The sequence below is a fragment of the Eptesicus fuscus genome, chromosome 20 (genome assembly GCF_027574615.1).
Source record: "Eptesicus fuscus isolate TK198812 chromosome 20, DD_ASM_mEF_20220401, whole genome shotgun sequence".
NCBI lineage: Eukaryota > Metazoa > Chordata > Mammalia > Chiroptera > Vespertilionidae > Eptesicus > Eptesicus fuscus.
In genome coordinates, this window is record NC_072492.1 from 30,339,029 (window position 1) to 30,363,241 (window position 24,213).

Consider the following 24,213-nt stretch of genomic DNA (forward strand, 5'->3'; position numbering starts at 1 on the left):
TCACTGTAGCCCTTAACTTTGCCACAGACGTTCCAATTACCTATGTGTTAGCGTCACTTAAGGCAGGCTTTATACACATTTTCTTTATAGTTAATGCTTGAAACTTTGGAAAACGATGACTTATCTATAACTCTGGAAAGAATGAAGTCATTGTTATTTGGTTAAATGCACTTCATTATAAATTCTCCATGGGAAGGATGGATTTTCTCGCTTTTGTTCTTACTGAATCAAGCCATTTAGGTCTGAAGTCATCATGGCATGATGAAATGCTTAAAAGTCAATAAACAAAATATGAACATATTCACCAGAAAACAGCTCATTTGATGAGTAAGATGAATGATTAATAAAATTACATACCCGTTAAGAGTGATAGCATTATTGTTCATTCAGGCATGTATCTTTTAAAAACAAACTGGATCAAAATATAAATCTAGCATTTATTGGAATTTCTCACTTTTAATACAATTTACTTACTGAAGCACAGGCCAAAATTCCAAAAAATCCAACCTTCTGTACTAGGTTTTGTACTGCCAGCTTAGCCCGGGAGGCAAAGTCCTATATAAAAGAAGGATATAAAAACATTAATGAAAAGTACAAGGAATAAGGAAAAATGACTGTTTATAGAGTTTATAATATTAAATGCCTCATGATCTGAAAGCATTGATTCATTTAATAAGATGAATTATTTTAAAAATTACAGGTTGCACAGGAAAACATGCAAATAGAATCTTTTTTAAAATATATTTTATTGATTTTTTACAGAGAGGAAGGGAGAGGGATAGAGAGCTAGAAACACCGATGAGAGAGAAACATCGATCAGCTGCCTCCTGCACACCCCCTACTGGGAATGTGCCCGCAATCAAAGCATATGCCCCTGACCGGAATCGAACCCGGTACCCCTCAGTCCGCAGGCTGATGCTCCACCCACTGAACCAAACTGGTTAGGGCGCAAATAGAATCTTGATAGAACATTAATTACATCCTTAATGATAAACTTGTACCAGATTTCAAGACTAAGCTAAAACATTGTGACTTTAGTTGTTGGATCCCCTCTGGATTATCTAGGGGTGAACAAAATGCTATAAACTAACCATGAACCAACTAATTTTTTTTTTTTTTTTTTTGAAATACTGGCCTACCACATCTGTCTAATTCTCTTTCCATCTGTAACTCACGAGACTTACTCCCAGATTAATACCAAGGTAAGAAATCATAGGGTTTTTCAAGATAGCCAGTGTGAAGACACTGGGGCTGATCACTAGCCAGAGGATAAAAAAACAGTTATGTGGCAATAACTAAGCATTCATTACACCCAAAAGCAAACATCCTACATTTGCACAGCCTGTGCTAGTTTTTATAAAATGTTTTCACAAACATTTTACTTGAGCCTTTCAATAATCCCAGGATATAAATAGGGCAGATTCTTCAGACTCTGAAATCAGTGGGGTGTTTCCCCCCCCTCTATTGCCATTTGTGATGCTAAAACATACATTTGGCTGGCTAATTTATTTTCACAATTTTCTTCTTCCAGCATATTGATGCTACAATTATATACATGTACTAGAGGCCCAGTGCATGCACTGGTAGGGTCCCTAGCGGCTGCTGGCGGGGGGCCTCCCTCCCTTCCCCCGACCGGCCCCACCCCCTGGCCGAACTCCCGGACAACTCCCAGTCGAGGGGACAATTTGTATACTATGCTTTTATTATATAGGATATGTTTTTCTTAAAAATGCCATTCTGATATTTGACTATAATTCTTTTCTGATTTTGAAATGGCATATACTCCAATCAAGATTTCAATGGAAAATAAATGATATGATAAAAATATTAATGTGTAAATGTCTTTTTAAACAGTGTTCACATCATAGACTATCTTCCTCTCTCTTTGGTTCAATGCTCTAATATGCAACAATCTTATAGAAAGGTCAGAATATAAAAAATAGAAGGTTCCTTCATAGAATAGAAACAGGATTTAAAGCACTTCTCTAATTCACAACATAAGTTGTGTATTTCTACTTAAACACACACACACACACACACACACACACACACACACCAAAAAGCCTTTAACAAATATGTAGAATAACCCTAGCAAATTACAACATTAAATATTAAAAAATTAAAAATAATAATACCTTCCTCCTACTTACTTATTAAGGATGGCGAGAAAGTCAAAGGAATTAAATCAATAATGTATACATATTTTAAAAGATATTAATATAACCACTTTCAAGTATATTGGCTCTCAAAGTTAATCATTAACTAAATTCTACAATGCAACTTTTGTAATTTTACAATTTATTTCCAAAGAGAGAATTTTCCTTTTGGGAATTAGCCTTATTTTTTCAGTAAGTCATTTTATCAGATTTAATATTTTTAAACAACTGAATGACTGCAGTAAAGGGCACTTTCCGTTTTCATTCAGATTTATTTTCCCCCTTAAATAAACAACTATTGCATTATAAGTGAAATATTAATTTAAAAACTGTTAAAAAATATAATAAAATCATCTTTCCAAAATAACATATTTTAAAACAAATTATACTTCTTTTTCTTTTGCATAATTTGTACAATCCAAATTACTAAATTTGTCATTTATAAGAAGTACTACACAAAAACTAGTAAGGCATAATGAAAAGAAATGTGTTTTTTTAAAAATATATTTTATTGATTTTTTACAGAGAGGAAGAGAGAGGGATAGAGAGCTAGAAACATCGATGAGAGAGAAACATCGATCAGCTGCCTCCTGCACACCCCCCACTGGGGATGTGCCCACAACCAAGGTACATGCCCTTGACTGGAATCGAACCCGGGACCCTTGAGTTCACAGGCCGACGCTCTATCCACTGAGCCAAACCGGTTTCGGCAAAATAAATGTTTTGAGTTTTTAAAATATCAAACAATCCTATTAGATTACGAATGAGTTATAAAACTGTCATTAATATAGCCTACGAGTTAAAATATAAATTCAGGAAAATGCCTTCTTTTATAGCCCTTAATATCTTCACAACAAATCCACTCTAACAAGAGTCAAGATAGTACTCAATTGCTAAGAAAAAGTAAAAAAAAAAGAAGGGAAGTCAGGGGAGGTCAGTGGGGGAAAAAAAGAAAAAAGATATACGAATTTTATTTTAAAGACAACATATTTATAAATATATTTTCCAAGTCAGACATATGTGGGAACATTTTTCTATCACAGAATTTATATACTCTTCAATATGTAAAATTATAAAAAATTAGATTTTTGCATAAAATGGTATAAACAAGGTCAACAGTATTTAGAAGGTTTGGTGTCCTGTTTTCTTTAAAATAGTTTTTTTTCCGATTACAGTTGACATACAATATTATAGGTGTCTCTTTTTTTAAAATCTTAATTTCAAGGCCTTAGAATCTTATTATTTATTTAAACCAGGTGACTATGTTAAACTGATGGTGTTTTTCTACTAGAGATACACACACATATACATTTAAATTTAAAAGTAGTATAATTATACCAATTGGTTTATATAAAAATGATTAAACATTATACAGATCACTTAATATACAAAATAATAAAAATATTTAAGCCTAAAGAAGTTCAAGGAATCATGTTTTTAAAAACATCCTGAAAGTAAGAGACATTTTGTCCCTTTGAGGCAGAATCTCTGTACTCAACAGAAATCAGACAAGAACAAAGGAAAATAGACTCCTTGTTCTTTCAGATGCCTGGGTGCCCATCATCAATTATTCTTAACAGTGTTTCAAGAATTTTTGTTTGAGGGAAGACTTACTCTATCCAAATAAATGAAGTAGAAACCTCACTTAACCACTTTCTTTTTGAAAATTAATTTTTAGCTGGCATATCTTACAAGGAAAACAAATTAAGTGCCTTTTTAATAGGGAGTTTTTACTTTTTAAAAAGTCTGAAAGTCATGTACTGAAAATGGATTTCATAAATCTCATTATGTGCTTAACACACACGCACATAGTGACCATGCTACTTTCAGTTCCTATAATTTATTTTCCAGGTCTTTTGCAATATTCTCAGAATTAAAATTATTCTTATACTTTCAACCACCCATACATATTTATTTAAATTAATGTTTTTCCTTGCCTGTGTAAGTCAAGTAAACTCAGGGGATCATTGTATTAGTATTTACCACAAATCTAAAATATTTTACAATAGTAAAAGAACTCATGTTTAGATTTCATAGACACAGCATATTTTGTTTTTATTTTAAGCTTATTTCACTGTAAAGCCATATATTCAAAAGTTATTGATATGGCTCTAGAGGTTTATTAATATATTTTTATGGAAAATATCATTCTTTTACTGTCTAAAATATTCTACATGTAGTTGTACTTTCCTTTTTGTTGTACTGTAGTTTAAAAGTTCTTTATTTTTTAAAAAATAACTTGGTACTTTTTCATTATTTGCATAATTTGACAGGTCTTTCTTAACATGTTGATTTTAAAGTAATATTATCTAGGCATTAAAATATTTATATTTCCCCCTGCTTTAAAATAGAAAGAACTGTGCTGTGGGTATATGATTTGACAATAAACCCAAATACTAGTAAACACACACACATCACAAACCATCAAAAAATTCCTCTTTTACTAAAGTTTAAAAGAACCATTTCAAACCAAATTTGCTATTCTTTTTAGGCCATCAAATAAGATATATAAGGCAAGGAAAAGTATGCACCAATAATAAACAATAATATCTTAAATAAAAAGTTTAACAAATTAGTATGTTAGGTATTCAATATTCAAATAAAATGTAAAAGAAAATTAGTATTTCATTTTAATGGTTTTAGAGTATTTATGGGAACAATGTAGTAAGTTTAATTTGATTACTTCCTCAATTGTTATTCTTCATTTTAAAAAAATCTGTACAACTAAAACCAAATTCCTTTAAATAGTTTCATTTCTCTGGATTCACATTTCACAATATTTACCTATTTCACAATTTAAGTGCCTGAGAGGCAAGTTTCATTCTCTCGCTCTACCTAAATAAATAGCATGCATTTACAATTAGTTATCACATATCACTTTCCATTTTTTAAAAATAAAAATAAACACAAATAAATAAAATTATCTTCCCTACTCCCACTGATATTTATGCTTCTGAAAGGAAGAATGAGAGACACTAGGAATATTTCCCATTGGCTACAAGAAGACAGATGAAGAAAAGTTAAATCCTTATCACTGAGATTTAAAGGATTAATAATAATATTAATAATAAACCACACAAAGCCTTAAAATATAAATATTCTGCATTACTTTTGCTTCACATTTCTTTTCCCTAAGAAATACATTTATGATTAAGGGAGAAGAGAAACTGTATTGCTAAGCATAATTAGTTTATAAAATATTAGTCTTTGAATCTAAAGATGTCAGATTAGAGCTAAATACTTCAAATGGCAACAGTCATCTATTTCATTTTCATAAGTGGTCACATGAAATTTCAAGATCTCTTTAAAAAGTGACAGTAAATTCCTATACATGTTAAATGACTGCAATATTATAATAGATAAATATGTATTTGGTTAATAGTTGATGTTAGAGTTGACCTGTTACCATTAATGTAATGGTAAATTTTATGAATTATCTGACTTCTTAACTCATGATTAAGATTATTTTTTAAAATATATATTTTATTGATTTTTTTACAGAGAGGAAAGGAGAGGGATACAGTTAGAAACATGAGAGAGAAACATCGATCAGCTGCCTCCTGCACACCCCATACTGGGGATGTGCCCACAACAAGGTATATGCCCTTGACCGGAATCGAACCTGGGACCCTTCAGTCCACCGGCTGAGGCTCTATCCACTGAGCCAAACTGGTTAGGGCTTAACCCATGATTTTTAAAACTGCTGAAATGCTCTTCTTGGGGTTGGTATTAAAAGTGGTTCCACAGCCAATATTAAAAACCACAGAGCAAATGTTGCAATAATAATTTTTTGTGTAAAAGGGAAATTTATATTAAAATGTATTGTATTTGTGAAGTTCTTTTGCCATCTAAAACATGTTAATATGTCCTAGTTAATGGTGTTGTGGCAAGCAAGTTAAACTCTATTAACCAGAAATGGGGCTACATAGTAATAATGACAATGTTGTAAGCTGTTTCAGCATCATTGACACTCTCTCTGAAATATTAACTTGTTATTAAGATCCCAATAACCATGTAATTATTTTCTACAATGTTATCATATTCCACATAGTAAATAACAAATGAAAGGGTACATTAATTCTCATCTTCATGGAAAGTACAATGAATCATAATTCATACTCTTTAAATCTTTCTCCTCTTAAAAACAGACTAAAAAGGTGTCTTAATTGCAATTTTCTACCCATTATTGGAGCTCTTTATGAGTGATTTTCATGTAAAAATGTAGAGCATTAATTCACTCAATTCAATTGTTCACTCAATTCAGTGAAAAAAATACTTTTGAAGTATATTTTGAAAAGAGTTACACACCATCCATTCTGTTCTTTGAATTATAATGGACTCAAACACACTCATGAAATGAAAGAAATAAACTCTAGGATAACAAGAAAAATAGGGATATTAACTTGATAAGATAAATTATTATAGCAGTCGGAAGTAGTTAATAAATTTAAGATGCTGGATTACAAAATGCCCACACATTTACCAGAAAATAGTAATCAGGAGAGTGTTGTGTAACTTTTTCTGAAAATGAAATGTTTTGATGTCCAATTTATGGCATTTACATTATTAAATCAGAGATGATCACTGGGATTTAAATAAAGTAAAAATTAGGGCAAAATTCTAAAATAGTATAAATAGAATACATCACATAAACACATTTCCATAGAGCAAAGCAAAGAAATTTTATTCTGAAACTAACAGAGATTTAGAAAATTTAAGAAGAGATTCTAAAGTTCTGAATCAAGATGGTGACATAGGAAGATTATGAACTCATTTCCTCCCACAAACAAACTGAATATACAGCTGCAACCTCTGAAAGAAATCCAGAAACTAGCTGAGTGATTTCTAGTCTGATTCCCTGGCTTTTTGTGGCTGCCCCTGAGGTCATATCCCTGATAGCCTGACTCTGGTAGCCAGTGGGGCTTGTGTTCATAGGTTCAAGGGATGGTAGCAAACACAGAAACAGTTCTTAGCTATTCCTACAGGGTTCAGTGCAGAGCGAGCAAACAGAAATGCCCATATTCCAATCTTCCCCTCACAGGAGTATATTTGCATACTTTAAAATTTGCTGCCTGAAGACTGTATCTAGATGCTGAGTAATCTACTCCCCTTTGGGACACTGAAAGGTCTCAGCACACCCTCAACAATTTGGAGACACTAAAAACAAAGACAATAGACAAAAGACAATGGCAAAGGACTGAGAGACAAAGAGCTAGGGAAAAGTTGAAGGATAAGGCTCATCTCCTACAGGAGGTCACTCCTTAAGAGTGGAAGAGGTGGCTGTTTTATCTAATGCATAGAAACCAACACAGAGAGTGAGTCATGGAAAATGGAAAATGGAGAAACAAAGGAATAAGTTCCAAAGGAAAAACAAGATCGAGTCACAGATAAAGACCTTAATGTGATTTATCTTAGAGTTCAAAATAATGGTCACAAACATGCTCACTGAGGTCAGGAGAACAAAGTATAAAGAGTGAGAATTTCAACAAAGATCTACCTAATAAAAGAGTAACATGCTAATTGACTGTATCTTCATGACGCCCACCAGCCAATCAGGAGTATGCAAATTAACCCAACAAAGACGGCTGGTTAATTTGCATATGTAGGTGCTGAGCGGAGGGGGTGGGGCGGGACGCAGGTGTTCTGCACCACCCCTGGCCGCTCCGGGCTTCTGAGCAGTGTAGGAAGGCGGAAAGACAGCTCTGGCCAGAGCGAACGGCAGCCAGGGAAAGGAAGGCCCATTCTGGCACGAATCTTCGTGCATCGGGATTCTAGTAGAAAATATAAGGAAGTCCCATGCAGAAATCACTGAGGTGAAGACTACAATAACTGAACTAGAAAACTCAAAAGAGGGGTTCAACAATAGACTAGCTAAAGCAGAAGAAAGAATCAGCAAACATGAAGACAGGACAGTATAAATCCCCCCCATCAGAGGAGCAAAAACTAGAAAGAATGAAAATGAGTGATGATAGCTTAAGAGATTTATGGGACATCAAAGAAATATATATTTACATTATAGGAATCCCAGAAAAAAAAGACAGAGTATGGGGAATAAAAGTTATTTGAAGAAATAATGGCTAAAAACTCCCATATCCTGATGAAGAAAATAGACATCCAGATTTGGGAAGCTTGAAATTCCAAAAAAGTTGAACATAAAGAGACCCACAGCAAGACACATTATTAATTAAATTGCAGAAGTTAAAGACAAAGAGAGAATCTCAAAGGCAGCAAGAAAAACAGCATGTTACCATGCTACATATAAGGGAACCCCATAAGATGATAAGCACATTTTCAACAGAAATTTTGAGAGCCAGGAGGGCGTGGCACAAATATATTCAAAGTACTGACAGAAAATAACTTCCAACCAAAAATACTGGTATCTAGCAAAGTTGTCTTTCAGAATCAAAGGAGAAATAGTTTTCCAGATAATCAAAATCTGAAGGAGATTAGTACCACTAGACCTGCCTTACAAGAAATGTTAAAGCTGAAACAAAAGGGCACTAATTAGTAATATGAAAACATATTAAAAGAGAAACCAAGATGGCGGCATAGGCAAACACCTGAACTGCTGCCTCGCACAACAATTTCAAAACTACAACTAAAAGACAAAACGGACATCATCCAGAACCACAGGAAGGCTGGCTGAGTGGAAATTCTACAACTAGAAGGAAAGAGAAAAGCACACTGAAACTCACAGGAGCTGCGAAAGGCAGAGGTACAGAGGCGTGTGCGCGGAGAGGGCTGGCAACTGAGTATGTGGCTGGCTTTCTCAATCGGGAGGGAGACAAAAGCTCCTGACTGCTCTGAACTCCAGTTCTGGGCGAGACTCTGGGGACCCAGACTCATATGGGGAGAAACTGGACTGTCTGGCAGTGGGCGAAACTCGAGGGCGGCTTTCTCTCAGAGGTGCTTGCAGTGATTACCACGGGACACTGAGACCCAGGGGCCTCTTAGGGCAGGGCTGACAGGAAGCCATTGCTGCTTGCTCCGCCCTGAGACTCTGCCCCATCCAAGCTGAGCGCAGAGGCTTTTGCATAGGAATGGCCTGGTCCTCTGAATTCTAAACTTACCTAACAAACTGCAGCTGAGTCAGTGAGACCCAGAACATCCAAAAGAAGGCCCAAGGCCCCACAGCAGCTTGCATTGCTTCACAGCTGGGCCTCATCTGGGCACCTCCAAAATCCAAACAAAGAAGAGGAATCTGCAGATATCTCCATAGCTCCTGCTGGGTGGCCTCAGGCAGAGGCTAAATTAGTACCTCCTTGGAGATCTAAGAGGCAGTGTACCCAGGCGTCAGAGTGGGACCATCCAGATTACAACTCCTCAGATCCATAAGGAACATACTCAGGGGGCAGACTCAGTGAGCACCAAAGCCCCACTGAAGCAAGTCTTGTCTCATTAAGAGTGTCTCCAGCATAGAAGTTCTCCCAGCTTAGACACAGCTGATCCTCACAGCCAATTGGCCTGGAGGTCAATTCCTCCCAGTGATACCAACAACAATCAAGGCTTAACTACAACAAGACTGTGCACACAGCCCACAAAGGAGTGCACCAAGAGTGTCCACCTCAGGTAACTGGAGAGGCTGAGCCACTGGGCCCTATAAGACACCTAGCACACAAAGCCACTCTATCAACTCAGGGAAGCAGCCAAAATGCAAAGACAAAGAAACAGGTCACAAATGAAAGAAATGGAGGAAAGCAAACGACTGGATATAGAGTTCAAAACCATGGTTATAAGGTTTTTGAAGAATTTTCTAGAAAAGGCTGATAAATTTAGTGAGACCCTCGAGGATATGAAAAAGGACCAACTAGAAATTAACCATACACTGATTGAAATAAAGAATAATATACAGAGATCCAACAGCAGACTAGAGGATACCAAGAATCAAGTCAAAGATTTGAAATACAAAGAAGCAAAAAAACACCCAACCAGAAATGAAAAAAGAAAAAAGAATCCAAAAATATGAAGATAGTGTAAGGAGCCTCTGGGACAACTTCAAGCATACCAACATCCGAATTATGGGGGTGCCAGAAGAAGAGAGAGAGCAAGATACTGAAAACCTATTTGAAGAAATAATGACAGAAAACTTCTCCCACCTGGTGAAAGAAATAGACGTACAAGTCCAGGAAGCGCAGAGAACCCCAAACAAGAGGAATCCAAAGAGGACCACACCAAGACACATCATAATTAAAATGCCAAGAGCAAAAGACAAAGAGAGAATATTAAAAACAGCAAGAGAAAAAGTTAGTTACCTACAAGGGAGCACCCATAAGATTATCAGCTGATTTCTCAACAGAAACTATGCAGGCCAGACGGGAGTGGCAAGAAATATTCAAAGTGATGAATAGCAAGAACCTACAACCAAGATTACTCTACCCAGCAAAGCTATCATTCAGAATTGAAGGTCAGATAAAGAGCTTCACAGATAAGAAAAAGCTAAAGGAGTTCATCACCACCAAACCAGTATTATATGAAATGCTGAAAGGTATTCTTTAAGAAAAGGAAGAAGAAGAAAAAGGTAAAGATAAAAATTATGAACAACAAATACATATCTATCAACAAGTGAATCTAAAAATCAAGTGAATTAAGAATCTGAGGAACAGAATAAACTGGTGAATATAATAGAATCAGAGGCATAGAAAGGGAGTGGACTGACAATTGTGGGGGGGGGGGGAAGGAGTGTGGGAGGTACGGGAAGAAACTGTACAAAAATCGTACACCTATGGATGAGGACAGTGGTGGGGGGTTAAGGGTAGAGGGTGGGGTGGGAACCAGGTTGAGGAGAGCTATGGGGGGGGAAAAAGAGGAACAATTGTAATAATCTGAACAATAAAGATTTACTTAAAAAAAAAAGAAAAGAAAACATATTGAAGTACAAACCTCACTGGTAAAGGTAAATATATAGTTAAATTCAGGACAATCTAATGTTGTGAAGCTGGTGAGTTAATCACTTATAAAGCAAGTATGAAGTGTAAAAGACAAAAGAAGTAAAAATAATTATAACTACAATTTGTTAATGAGTACACAAGATAAAAAGATGTAAACTGTGACCCAAAACATAAAAATGTAGAGATTAAAAAGAAAAAAACTAGAGATTTATTCTTGGCCAGTATGGCTCAGTGGTTGAGTGTTGACCTATGAACCAAGAGATCACGGTTCAATTCCCAGTCAGGGCAGATGCCCATATTACAGGCTTGATTCCCAGGATCCCCAGTGTGGGGCATGCAGGAGGCAGCCGATCAATGATTCTCTCTCATCATTAATAAATTTCTCTCTCTCTCTCCCTATCCCTTCCTCTCTAAAATCAATAAAAAAATATATATATTTAAAATGTAGAGATTTATAATGCATTTGGCCTTGGCTGGTTGGCTCAGTTGGTTACAGCGTCATCCCCTTATGTCAAGGTTCTATCCCTGGTCAGGGCACATACAAGACTTTGGGTTGTGGGCACACAGTGCAATATATGGATCTTGTAACATAGAAATCTGTACTTGAATCCTATCTGACCCTATTAACCAACGTCACCCCAGTAAATATAATTTTAAAAAAATGGGCAGAGGCCCTAACCGGTTTGGCCCAGTGGATAGAGTGTCGACCTGCGGACTGAAGGGTCCCGGGTTCGATTCCGGTCAAGGGCATATACCTTGGTTGTGGGCACATCCCCAGTAGGGGGTGTGCAGGAGACAGCTGAATCGATGTTTCTCTCTCATCGATGTTTCTAACTCTCTATTCCTCTCCCTCTCCCTTCCTCTCTGTAAGAAATCAATAAAATATATTTTTTTAAAAAATGGGCAGAGGATCTGAGTAGGTATTTTTGCAAAGAAGAGACATACATGTGGCCAACAGGTACAAAGAAAGTGCTCACCATCAGTAATCAACAGGGAAAATACAATGAGATATCACCTCACAATTGTTAGAACAGCTATCATTAAAAGACAAGAGATAATAAGTGTTGGTGAGTATGTGAAGAAAGGAGAACCTCTGTGCACTGTTGGCAGATGCCCAGGTTACAGGCTTATAAAATACAACCACCATATGATCCAGCCATTCCATTTCTGGGTACTGATCCAAAGGAAACAAAACAATCTAAAAAAAAATTACACATGTCTCAAGTTTATTGCAGCATTATTTACAATAGCCAAGACACAGAAACAACCTAAGTGTCCCTCGATGGAGAAATGGATAAAGAAAATGTGGGATACAGTGATATAACACACACACACACACACACACACACACACACACACACACAGAGTAATATTATTCAGCTATAAAAAATGAGAATCCTGACATTTGCAATAACATGGATGAACCTTTAGGGTATTATGATAAGTGAAATAAGCCAGAGATAGAAAGACAAATACATGATCTCACTTATACTAGTATATGGAATCTTAAAAAAACTGAAACCCAAAGTAATAGACACAGAGAACAGATTGTTGGCAGGGGGTGGGGGATGGGCAAAACAGGCAAAGTTGGTAAAAATGTATACACTTCCAGTTATAAGATAAATAAGTTTTGGGGATGTAATGTATAATATGTTGACTACAGTTAACAATACTGTATTGTATATTTGCAAGTTGCTAAGAGAGTAGATCTTAAAAGTTCTCATCACAAGAAAAATTATAACTGTGTGGTTATGGACGTTAACAAAACTTATCATGGTAATTATTTTGCAATACATATGTATGTCAAATCATTATGTTGCACATCTAAAACTGATACAATGTTCTATGTCAGTTATACCTAAATTTTTAAAATTTAGCAGTTAAAAAACACAAGAAACTAATGGTACAACTGGTTCACAGATGTGGCAAAAATCAAATATGAGAAATCTGTATACTCCAATGTGTAATAAGAAAAGTTGATCTGTCTTTTTCAGACCCCAGCCAGTACACTAACTTTTTAGAGTTCAAGATAATGATTGTAGGCCCTGGCTGTGCAGTTCAGTTGGTTAGAGTCTCATCTTGATACACCTTGGTTGTGGGTTTGATCCCCAGTCAGGGCACATACAAGAAATAACCAATGAATGCACAAGTAAGTGGAACAACAAACTGATGTTTCTCTCTCTCTAAAATAAAATTAAAAAATGATTGCAAATGAGTATGGATGCTTGCTTTTGTCACTGTCTAAAAATGGGACTATGATTTTCTTTTCTGTGGGGTACAGAAAAAAATAAAGGCCCAAAAGTCATTAACCTAAAGGCGATTGTGCCTGTAGTAGGTTCTATGGCACTTCCTCCACATTAACCCTCTCAAAAATTACATAATAATGATCAGTAAGATTTTTCACATAAAACTATACATAAGGAATATATAATCTGGGAACAACACACATTTCAGAGAGTTGTGCTCAAAATATGAGGCTATCAGCTATATCTGGGTCAAAATCAGGATTAAATGGATGTCTGCATGTACTGGTGTACTAGTTATCAAATTTACTCTGGAGGGATGAGGCAGTAAAAGTATTCTTTTAACTGAGGCATGACGGATGTACAGTAAGGTACACATATCTAAAATATACATCTTGATGAAACTCTCAATGAACACACCCATGTAACTGCCACCAAGATCCAGATATAGAACATTACCAGAACTCCAGAAACCCCACCGGTGGCACTCCTAGTAATTACTCCTTACCCCAAAATAAACACTATCATTGACTTGTATTGCACAGATGTAGCTTGCCTATTTTTGAACTTTACATAAATGGAATTAAACAGTAGGTCTTCTTTTATGTCTGGCTTCTGTAGCTTTGCATTATGTCCATGTGATTACATGTAGCAATTATGAATTTCTTGCTGTTGCTGTATAGTATTCCGTTGTATGAATATACCACACTTTATTTACTGTTGGTGAACATTAGGGCTGTTTCGACTTTGGGGCTGTTATGAATAATGCTGCTCTGAAATTCTTGTACAAGTCTTTTGGCACATTTTCCTGTTGCACATAAATTTTCAAATGGAATTGCTGTATCATAGGGTATGTGTATGTTTAACTTTAGTAGATAGTTCCAAACATTTATCAAAAGTGGTTGTAACACAGATTACTCTTAATAGTGCTTCCATGTTGACAATTAATAATCTCAATTGAAAAAAAAATCTAAAGGATTTCCCTCTGCTACAGATGGTTCTAATGATTGTGTTTGTGGCAAACAGCAGTTCTGATAATTCAAATGAAGATTAAATAAATCCAAACATATAAACAAGAGGAAAAGCAAAGCTTTAAGTATTTTAAATGCTGAGTTATGACAAAACTATATATATATATATTTTTCGTTCACAGAATTATAGAAGACAAAATTAGAATCTTTTCCCAAAACCAGAATTCTTATTTAAAAGCTATTAAATTCAACCAAATAAAGCTGGTAAACCACTACATGCAAGGTAATAAAAATACAGAGATAAGGACACAGTGGTCCAATCATTCATTCAACAAATGTTTATCAAGAGTTTATACATGCCAAACACTACCATAGGAACAGGGGATACAACACTGAGTCAAACTGATAACAACCTGGACCCTCACACAGCTCACATTTTAGTGGGAGGAGAGAAAAAAATCTATAGAATGGAGGGGCAGAGATGGTGTAATTTTAAATAAGATGGTCATATAAGGCCTGACAGAAAAGGTGACATTTGATCAAAATCCTAAAGGAGGTGAGGGAATAAGCCAGGCTAAGAATATAGTGAAAGCGAGTTCTAGCAAGTTTATTCCATTGAGAGAGAAATAAATAATCCAGGGTGTGTATATGGGTGGTGGGTTGCAACTGTTAAAGAGAAGGGGAAAGAGATGATGAACAACTCATGAAACCTACAATGCAAGGGAGAGAATGAAAAACAAAAAAGACGAAACGTTCTTACAGATACAATACAAACACCAATCTACAGAGTTCTTGGATATCCAAATGATAGAGTACCGATTGCACTGTCTTCAAACTTCTTTGAGCCAGTTTCTTATCTTTTCTAAAAGATGGTGATAATAGTACCTATCACCATGACCAGTAAGAGACAAAACTGATTATGGGACAAATTTGTTTAGAGTGAAGTTATATTACTAACTGTCAAAGATGAAAAAGCCTGAGAGCCAATGGAATAACGTATCTTGTCAGAATTCCTGATCAGACATGATGAGCTCAGTTTTAATGCAATCTCACAACTCGGGGGATGATAGGTTTTTGTGTTTAATATAAAAATAGCAACATTTTAATATTGAGAAGGAAGCAGGAAGGAGGGAAGGAAATGCAGTAAGAATGGAAAATTTATCAAATCTGCCTTGTAGTACCACCAACTGGTTTATTAAACACTCCATCACAAGAAGGTAGAGAAAAATAGATGAGATTACTACACTTGAATGCTACTTCTTTCTTTTCTAGTTTTATATTTCAATCACAGTTTACATTCAATACTATTTTGTATTAGATTCAGGTATACAGCATCATGGTCAGATAATCATACTTTACAAAGTGTTCCCAAATTCTAGTTCTTAACATATTCTTGTCTCCAGAAAGAGTAAATTTTTAAGTTATTTAGATCTGTAATGGTTATCTCACTACTAATCTTAAAACTCACGAATAACCTATTAAACATAAAATATCTCTTGGGTAGTCTAGAAAGGAAGAAGATATGGAAGAAGTAAGGTTATCAGAGGCCTTTTCGGGGCTGACCATCAGTATTTGTTAACATTTTCAGATTTTTTTTAAAAAAAAGAGAAGTATTTTTGGAAGTTCAGATAAGCATACAGTACTTTCTTCCTCCTTTTCATACATAGTCCAGTCAAATTAAAATTAAAGGCCAAGTAACCAGCATTAAAATTGGCCAGTATCTGCTGCTTCCTTTTCCTCTGTCCATTTCTCTCCCCATTGGAAAGAAACCTAATAGTAATTCTTAGGCGGGCAGGCATCTACTCCTATCAGTGCCTGCCTAGCCGCTACTTGAAAAGGAGATTACTCTGTAGCCCAAGAACAACAGTGCTCTAGACACTCAGGGAAAATGTCTGAGTATGCAAGATTTATTAGAAATGACACATACAAGTAATAAAATTTTCTTTTCTTTTCTTTTTCCTGTCTGAAGTCAGTTATCTCCTCATGTGATCTGCTCATGTCTCACCAGAAAGGCCTTTTACCAAAATCTCAGTTGATGCTGGGGGTGGCGAGAGGAAGGGAAATCAACTCCAATTTTTAGCATTTTATAACAGATTGTATTTTGGTTACAAGTAAGTAATAAATAACATTTATTTCCAGATTCAGACTGGAATCTAAAAAACAAAAAGCATATGATAAGCTGCTGTGTATGTAACACAACAAAAATAGTCCAAACCTTTGCAAACTAAGTCAGTATGGAATTTATAAAACTGTCAGGGACAGGAAACTTAAGAGACTGAAAACAAAGGCTAAAGATAAATGGGATCTTCTCTATTATGAGAAATGTGAGTAGTGGACTTCTTTCCCAGGACAGAACCAGTTCTACTTAATAGATTTATAAATAGCCCTGGAAAAAGGAGCAGAGAGTTTAAGTTCCAAATCTACAGTTGAAATGAGAAGTGCCAAATTTATGACAATAAATTGGCAGGTAAATTTCAATGTGGACAAGAGTAAGGTAACACATTTAGGGAAAATGTATTTAAATATAAAATGATAAGTTATAAAAGTTTTGAGATATGAACAAAGAAAAGGGAAATGGAAGCAGTCTCCCAAGTAAACAGCTTATTGAAGTAAACAACTTATTAAAAACATTAGCAAATAAGAACTGTAGTTGTAGAAATCTGAAAAACATGAGTATAGTAGCTGCCCTGGAAAATGATGTGCAGTTTTGATAACTTTATGGTAGGAAGGATATAGAAGATTTAGATAAACATTTCTGAAAAAAATATTAAAGTACTCTAAGTGTTTGGGGGCTGTTAGATATAAAAAGTAAATGGTCACATTCTCTAGAGTGGGTAAAAGGCAATTAACTGAAATCTGTAGAGTTATAAAAAGAGGAAAGGGGAACTGTTAAAAAAATCTTACAAGAATGAGAGACAAATTTAAGCAAATGGAAGCACTGCTTTAAATAATAGGCTATGAATTTTATAAAGTTGTTATCTCAAGAAGTAGTAAATATACAAATGTTTACAAGTTTAGATAAATTGATGCAGATTTATATCAGGGGAAAGGGACAAGGAATCTAGAATATATGTCTACTTTTGAGGGGAGCACCAGATTAATTATCATGCCCACTTCCTGATCCACTACATAGTGCTTTAGTTTAAAAGCATGACAGCTCGCCCTGGCGTAATTCAGTGGTTAGAGCATGGGCCAGAGCACTGAAGGATCTCGAGTTCGATTCCTAGTCAAGGGCAGGTACCTGGGTTGCAGATTTGATCCCCGCCCTGGTGGAAGGCAACCAATCAACGTGTCTCTTTCACACTGCTGTTTCTTTCTCTCTCCAACCCCCTACCCCAAATCAATGGGAAAAATATCCTCCAGTAAAGATCAACAACAACAAAAACACAACAAAAGAAAACAAACAAAAACATGATAGATTATATTTTTACCTCGTAAGGACCAAGACAGAAAAATGGGAAGAACACTCTACCAAGAGAAATTTCCTTAAATATTCAGCAAGGGAACTACAGATCTATTATTACAAACCACACACTAATTTCTATCTAATTAGAAACAAAAACTTCCGTAATGTGAAATGAGCATAATGGTAATCCTGACATCCATGTCTTATAAGAAACTCTGGTCTTGGGCCAGGACCCCGGGAGCACCCAGCAGTTATAAGAGAATGTGGGTTTATATTTAGTGTGTTAACTGATTTGCAAACTCATGAGAAAAATCACAGCATACATAGTCTGTCGGTCCAAGTTTCAATGAAAGAGCCCTTTCTAAAGGCATTTTACAAAAGGTGTTTGAAACATAAACCTGAAAAAAAAATCTTTAAATTAGTTTAACAAAGGTAACCTAATCCTTACCCCCTGCTTATTTTTTTCCATATCTGTAAGCAGGTGTGCAAATGAAAAGAAAAAAGCAGACATAAATGAAAACTATATTCTACCCAATGCCAAAGCAAACTAACAAGAAAAACAAACATTTATTATTTACTGAGCTTTGTTAAAGGCCAAGCTATATTAACCTTTTTTCCCCTTCCTCTTAAAATCATCTAATTTCAATTAGAATAACTTCATTGAAATAATTTTTTCTATTTTAATTTGATCATTGAGAATTAGTGAGAATTGCTAGAATATAAACAACTTTAAACTTCCATTACTTTGTATTTTTTCCTGTGAGGAATAACTAAATTAAAAATTTCCCCAGTTCTTTCATCTAAATTTATTTTGTTACAAAAAAATTAGGCAAATAAAAATTATTTTTAGAAAAAAATTTATTTTTAGGAGGTTGGATTTAAAAGTATTCATTAAATTTATTTATTTATTTATTTAAAATATGTTTTATTGATTTTTTACAGAGAGGAAGGGAGAGGGATAGAGAGCTAGAAACATCGATGAGAGAGAAACATCGACCAGCTGCCTCCTGCACACCCCCTACTGGGGATGTGCCCGCAACCAATGTACATGCCCTTGACTGGAATCGAACCTGGCACCTTTCAGTCCGCAGACCGACGCTCTATCCACTGAGCCAAACAGGTTTCGGCTAAATTTATTTATTTAAAAAAATATATTTTTATTGACTTCAGAGAGGAAGGGAGAGGGAGAGAGAGCTAGAAACATCAATGATGAGAGAGAATCACTGATAGGCTGCCTCCTGCACGCCCCCTACTGGGTATTGAGCCTGCAACCCAGGCATATGCCCTGACCAGGAATCGAACAGTGACTTCCTGGTTCATAGGTCAATGCTCAACCACTGAGCCAGGCCAGCCGGGCCATTAAATTAATTATTTAAATAAAAGTCTGCCGAGATGAATACAGAAATGCACAACTAAAAACAAATGGATTCAGGAATGTACAATGAATAGATAATTTCCTAGAGACCATTCAATAGCTTGCATCAAGTTACAGTTCTCTGTCTTGTTCAGTTAGTTACTATTATAAGAATGGGTTAAAGAAATAGAGAAGAGCCAGAAAACGAAGAAAGATAAAAAGTCTGGGAGAGGGGTGGCGAAAAGAATCCGCAACCTTGGTGTATGGGAATGATGCTCTAACCAGTTGAGCCACCCAGCCAGGGAAAAGAGTTTAAATAAAGTAAAAGTTTCCTGAAAAAGCAAATAAAATGAGGCATTAAGAATTCCACCATAAATCATGCTAAGTGTGTTTAGAGATTACAACTCTGTGTTATGTGCGACAGAGAGCTTTGTGACTCCTGGCGACCCTATGAATGAGTGACATCCACAATGTCCTGTCCTCAGCAGACAGCCCTGTTCAGCTCCTGCAAACGCATGCCTTTGGCTTCTTTTATGGACTACAACTACAGAATTACTTTAAATGCTACCTTTTCTTATGGAACCAAATGCAAGTAAGTGACTTTCATGTACCAAAGCAACTCTGCTAGTCAGTCGCAATATCCTGCAACAGAATCCTTCAAGAGAGACCACTGAAAATTGCTTAATCTTGATGGTACTTTGTGGTAAAATCATGAGCCAGCTCGAAAGAAGAAAAGGCCTGCCTTTTAAAAAACTAAATGTTGTTGGGTGTGGTTGGATGATTCTGAAAAGAGAAACTACAATAAGCCTTGGCCTTTAAATGGTAAAAAAATGTGTTTAAGGTGTCTCTGATGCTCATTAAGGCAATGTTTATCAGTTAACCCTTTGCCAACAAGCAAGAGATCATGAGAGCAGGAAGCTTTTCTGTGGAACTCCTGACACAACACAAACCATAGCAAAGCTTAATGCAAACCCTCTAGAGTCCACGTTGACAAATTCTTTAACAAGCCCTGTGGTTACAGGGAAGCTGGTTTCACTCTGACTCACTCCTACTCAAATAGTTTACTGGAAATGAAGGGGAGGGGGAATTTTCAGAGAAGTCATGTGATGGCCAGACAAACCACAGCCAGCAAAGGTTCAACAGAGTCAAAAACAGGTCCCAGCAACAACTGACACCCAGAGTGTTCAAATGGCCCTAAATTATATGAGAATGAGTCCTGGTGGGTTTCAGATCATCCACACCAGGGACTCTTTCATAAATCTCTGTATGTAAAGGAACAGAAACTTCACAAGGGGAAAAACCAGCAGGCACTGACATGGTGTGGGCAGCTACAAACACTTCATAGGAAAATGTGCTTAACAGAGAATAGCATCAAAGGAACGTTAAAGCACTTAAGTGAGTGTATAAATAATCATTATTAAATGCTTTCCCATAGTCTCTAAACTCAAATGATCAAACAGATATTCTATCATCAAAAGAAAGTCAAAAGAACCTTTAATTATCCCCATGTATGAGGGGGATATTCACTGGGTAACGCATAAAGAAAATGCACTGGCCATAAGAATGAGAACTACCATTGCAATGAACAAACTTTATTTTGGTGTTATGTGTTTTCACTAATAAAAGAATGTAAATAACTTGAAATTTCTAAACAGGATAAAAATTCTATTAAGCTAATAAAAATGTTGTGGCCTTAAATATATTTAACTCAAGCGAAAAGTTATTAGTATTTAAACTTAATTGGGATTTAGCTTCAATAAATCAGGAAAGTGGTAAGTTTTAATTATTATTTTTTAACCTTCACCTGAGGTTATTTTTTTAAAATATATTTTTATTGATTTCAGAGAGAAAGGGAGAGGGAGACAGAAACATCAATGATGAGAGAGGATCATTGATCAGCTGCCTCCTGTACGCCCCCTACTGAGGATCAATCCCACAACCCAGGCATGTGCCCCTGACCGGAATCGAACAGGGTACCCTTCAGTCCGCAGGCCAACACTCTATCCAATGAGCCAAACTGTCTAGGGCTGAGGGTATGTTTTTATTAATTTTTAGAGAGAGAGAGAAATGTCAATGTGAGAAACATACATTGGTTGCTTCCTGTACATGCCCCCACTGGGAATCAAACCTGTAACCTCGGTATGTGCCCTGATGGGAAATCGAACCTGCAACCTTTTGTGTACGGAACAACGCTCCAATCAACTGCAGGGAACAAGTTTTAATTAATTTAAATACCGCATCCCTAAACAAAAGTTAAAAAATGTTCCCTTAAAATAAAATTAAATTCAGAAACTATAAAATAGCCTTTGAGGAAATAATTAACCTAACAGCCTCATGAATTTTATATACTCAAGAGAAAGACTAGCAAGCCAATATAAATGTGGAGAAAAAAAATTGCATTCTTTTAAAAAATAAAGTTTTAAGAAATTTGAATTTCTGACTTAATTCTCAATTTTCTATATTGATAGGAATAATATTAATCAAAACGGCATTGGCCCTGGCCAGTGTGGCTCAGTTGGTTGAGCATCCTCCCATGCACCAAAAGGTCAACGGTTTGATTCCCATGCCCAGGTTGCCTGGTTCTATCCTGGTAGAGGGAGTGCAGGAGGCAGCCGATTGTTTCTTTCCTTCTCCCTTCTTCTCTTTCTAAAAATATTAAAAACGGCATGGTACTGTCACCGGAAAGGGGATTTGGCCCTTAGAGGGTCTGCCTAGGGCCAGCTGGTAGTGTGTGGGTTCTTGAGTTCATGCAAGAAAAACTTCACATCACAAGTTCAGATGAATTTTAGAGGATGCTTATTAAAGCTGGGGACAGTGGAACAAGAAAGGGCTGGTGAAATCAGGCTAGGCTGGTCTGCTTTGGCTTACTAAGAAGTAAGAGAAAAGGGGGTGTTGGGGACAGGATTGGCGGTTTTGCCCAGGACAACCTGACACTGTCCATTGCTGCCCTGGTTGTAAGCCTTGTAGGGTCCCTTAGAGTTTAGGAGATATATGCCTGTGGGGGAAGGAGAGGGGAAGAGGAAGGAGAAAAGGGCAGGCATGCTCCCGGGAGAACATATTCACCAAAGATAATATGATAAGGGGTTAATATCCAAAATTTACTAGTATAAGGAACTTATAAAACTCAAGACTGAAACAATCCAATTTAAAAAATGGGCAAGGTCCTAAATAGACACTTCTCCAAAGAGGACATACAGATGGCCAAGAGACATATGAAAAAAAAAAAAAAGCTCAACGCCTCTAATCATCAGAGAGATGCAAATTAAAACCACAATGAGATCACTTCAAACTACTCAGAATGGCCATCATCAATAAATCAACGAACAAGTGCTGGCAAGGATGTGGAGAAAAGGGGTCCCTCCTGCACTGTTGGTGGTAATGCAGAGTGGTGGAGCCAATGAGGAAAGCAGTATGGAGTTACCTCAAAAAAATACAAACTGCCTTGGGCCCAGTGATTCCACTTCTGGGAATATCCAGAGAAACCAGAAACACTAATTCGAAAGAATACATGCATGCCTATGTTCACTGCAGCGTTATTTACAACAGCCAAGATCTGGAAGCAGCCCAAGTGCCCATCAGTAGATGAGTGGATAAAAAAGCTGTGGTATATTTATACAAAGGTATACTACCTGGCTGTAAAAAAGAAGGAAATCTTACTTTTTATGACAGCATGGATGGACCTGGAGAGTAATATGCTGAATGAAGTAAGTCAGTCAGAGAAAGACAAATACCATATGATTTCACTTACCGGTATATATGAAATCTAATAAACTAAATAAACTAACAAACAAAATAGAAACAGACTGAGCGCTGTCAGAGGGGAGGAGGATTGGGGGGTGCTGGGTGAAAAAGATGAAGGGATTAAAAAAAAACAAACTCATAGGCACAGACAACAATATGGTGATTATTAGAGGGAAAGATAAGTAGAGGAGTTAGAAGAGGGTAAAGGGGGAAAAATGATGGAAGGAGATCTGATTTGGGGTGGTGAACACACAATACAATATACAGATGATATATTATAAAATTATACACCTGAAGCCCACATAATTTTATTAACCAATGTCAACCCAACAAATTCAATAAAAAAATCCAGAATCTATAAAACAGCCTTTGAGGAAATACTTAACAGACTCATGAATTATACTCAAAAGAAAGACAAATTAGTCAATACAAATATAGAGAAACAACTTGCATTTTCTCAACTTTTCAAAAAAATTTTTTTTATCCTCACCTGAGACATCGATCAGTTGACTCCCATATGGGACCCCAACAGGGAATCAAACCGAAACCTATATATGTGCCCTGACCAGAATGGAACCCGAAACCTGTGTACCAAGTTGGAGGTACAGGACGACACTCCAACTAACTGAGCCATCTGGCCAGGGCTCAATTTCTTATTTGACTTAATTCTTAATTTCCTATATTGATAGAAATAGTAAAAAACAGTTTCACACAGTCAGCAACCTACCATTTTGTAAAAAAAGAATCCAAGTCTCGAGGTCACTTGGACAGAGAGCATTTAGGAAAGCACACTTATTCAAACCATATTCTTCCAAGTAAACATGTACGACATTCTTACTCTATTGTGTAAGCTTTAAACACAAAAAACCACAGTCACCTCCATGATCCCATCCCCCATTACTTCAATACTGGCTGCCCTAATCTTTTAGGATACATCAAGCAAATAAATTACTTTATTTTTCAAACTCTTTTGTTCCTAATGCCTTTAATTTTTCCTTTCCTTTAGTTATGCAGCTTAAAGAATAAACAAATTATCATAGGAACCTTCATTTGTTTCTAAAGTATAGAATTTTACCAATGTTGTTTTACTGGATGTGAATTAAAAATTATGTCATTTGTGTATAATGTCTTCTAATTTATCTTTAATGCTTGCTCTAAGATGACTATTAAACTAAAAGATGCAAACTGCTCAATCTTTCTTCTTTTAAAAAGATTTTTTAAATTGATTTTAGAAAGGAAGGGAGAGGGAAAGAGAAACATCAGTGATGAGAGAGAATCATTGATTGGCTGCCTCCTGCATGCCCCCTACTGGGGATCAAGCCCACAACCCAAGCATGTGACCTTGACTGGGATCGAACCCTTCAGTCCACAGGCGGACACTCTATCCACTGACCCAAACCAGCCAGGGCTCCTTGGTTTTTAAATTTATCTTTATTGTTGAAAGTCTTAGAGAT

General features: G+C 36.2%; 1 protein-coding gene across 1 annotated transcript in view; it reads right to left on the reverse strand.

Moving 5' to 3' along the window:
* VMP1 (vacuole membrane protein 1) overlaps positions 1–24,213 on the reverse strand; it is a 107,287-nt gene that overhangs the window by 27,861 nt on the left and 55,213 nt on the right. The window contains exon 8 of the mRNA XM_054709040.1: positions 475–555. Coding sequence (XP_054565015.1) covers positions 475–555 — 81 coding nt within the window. The remainder of the gene's footprint in view (positions 1–474; positions 556–24,213) is intronic.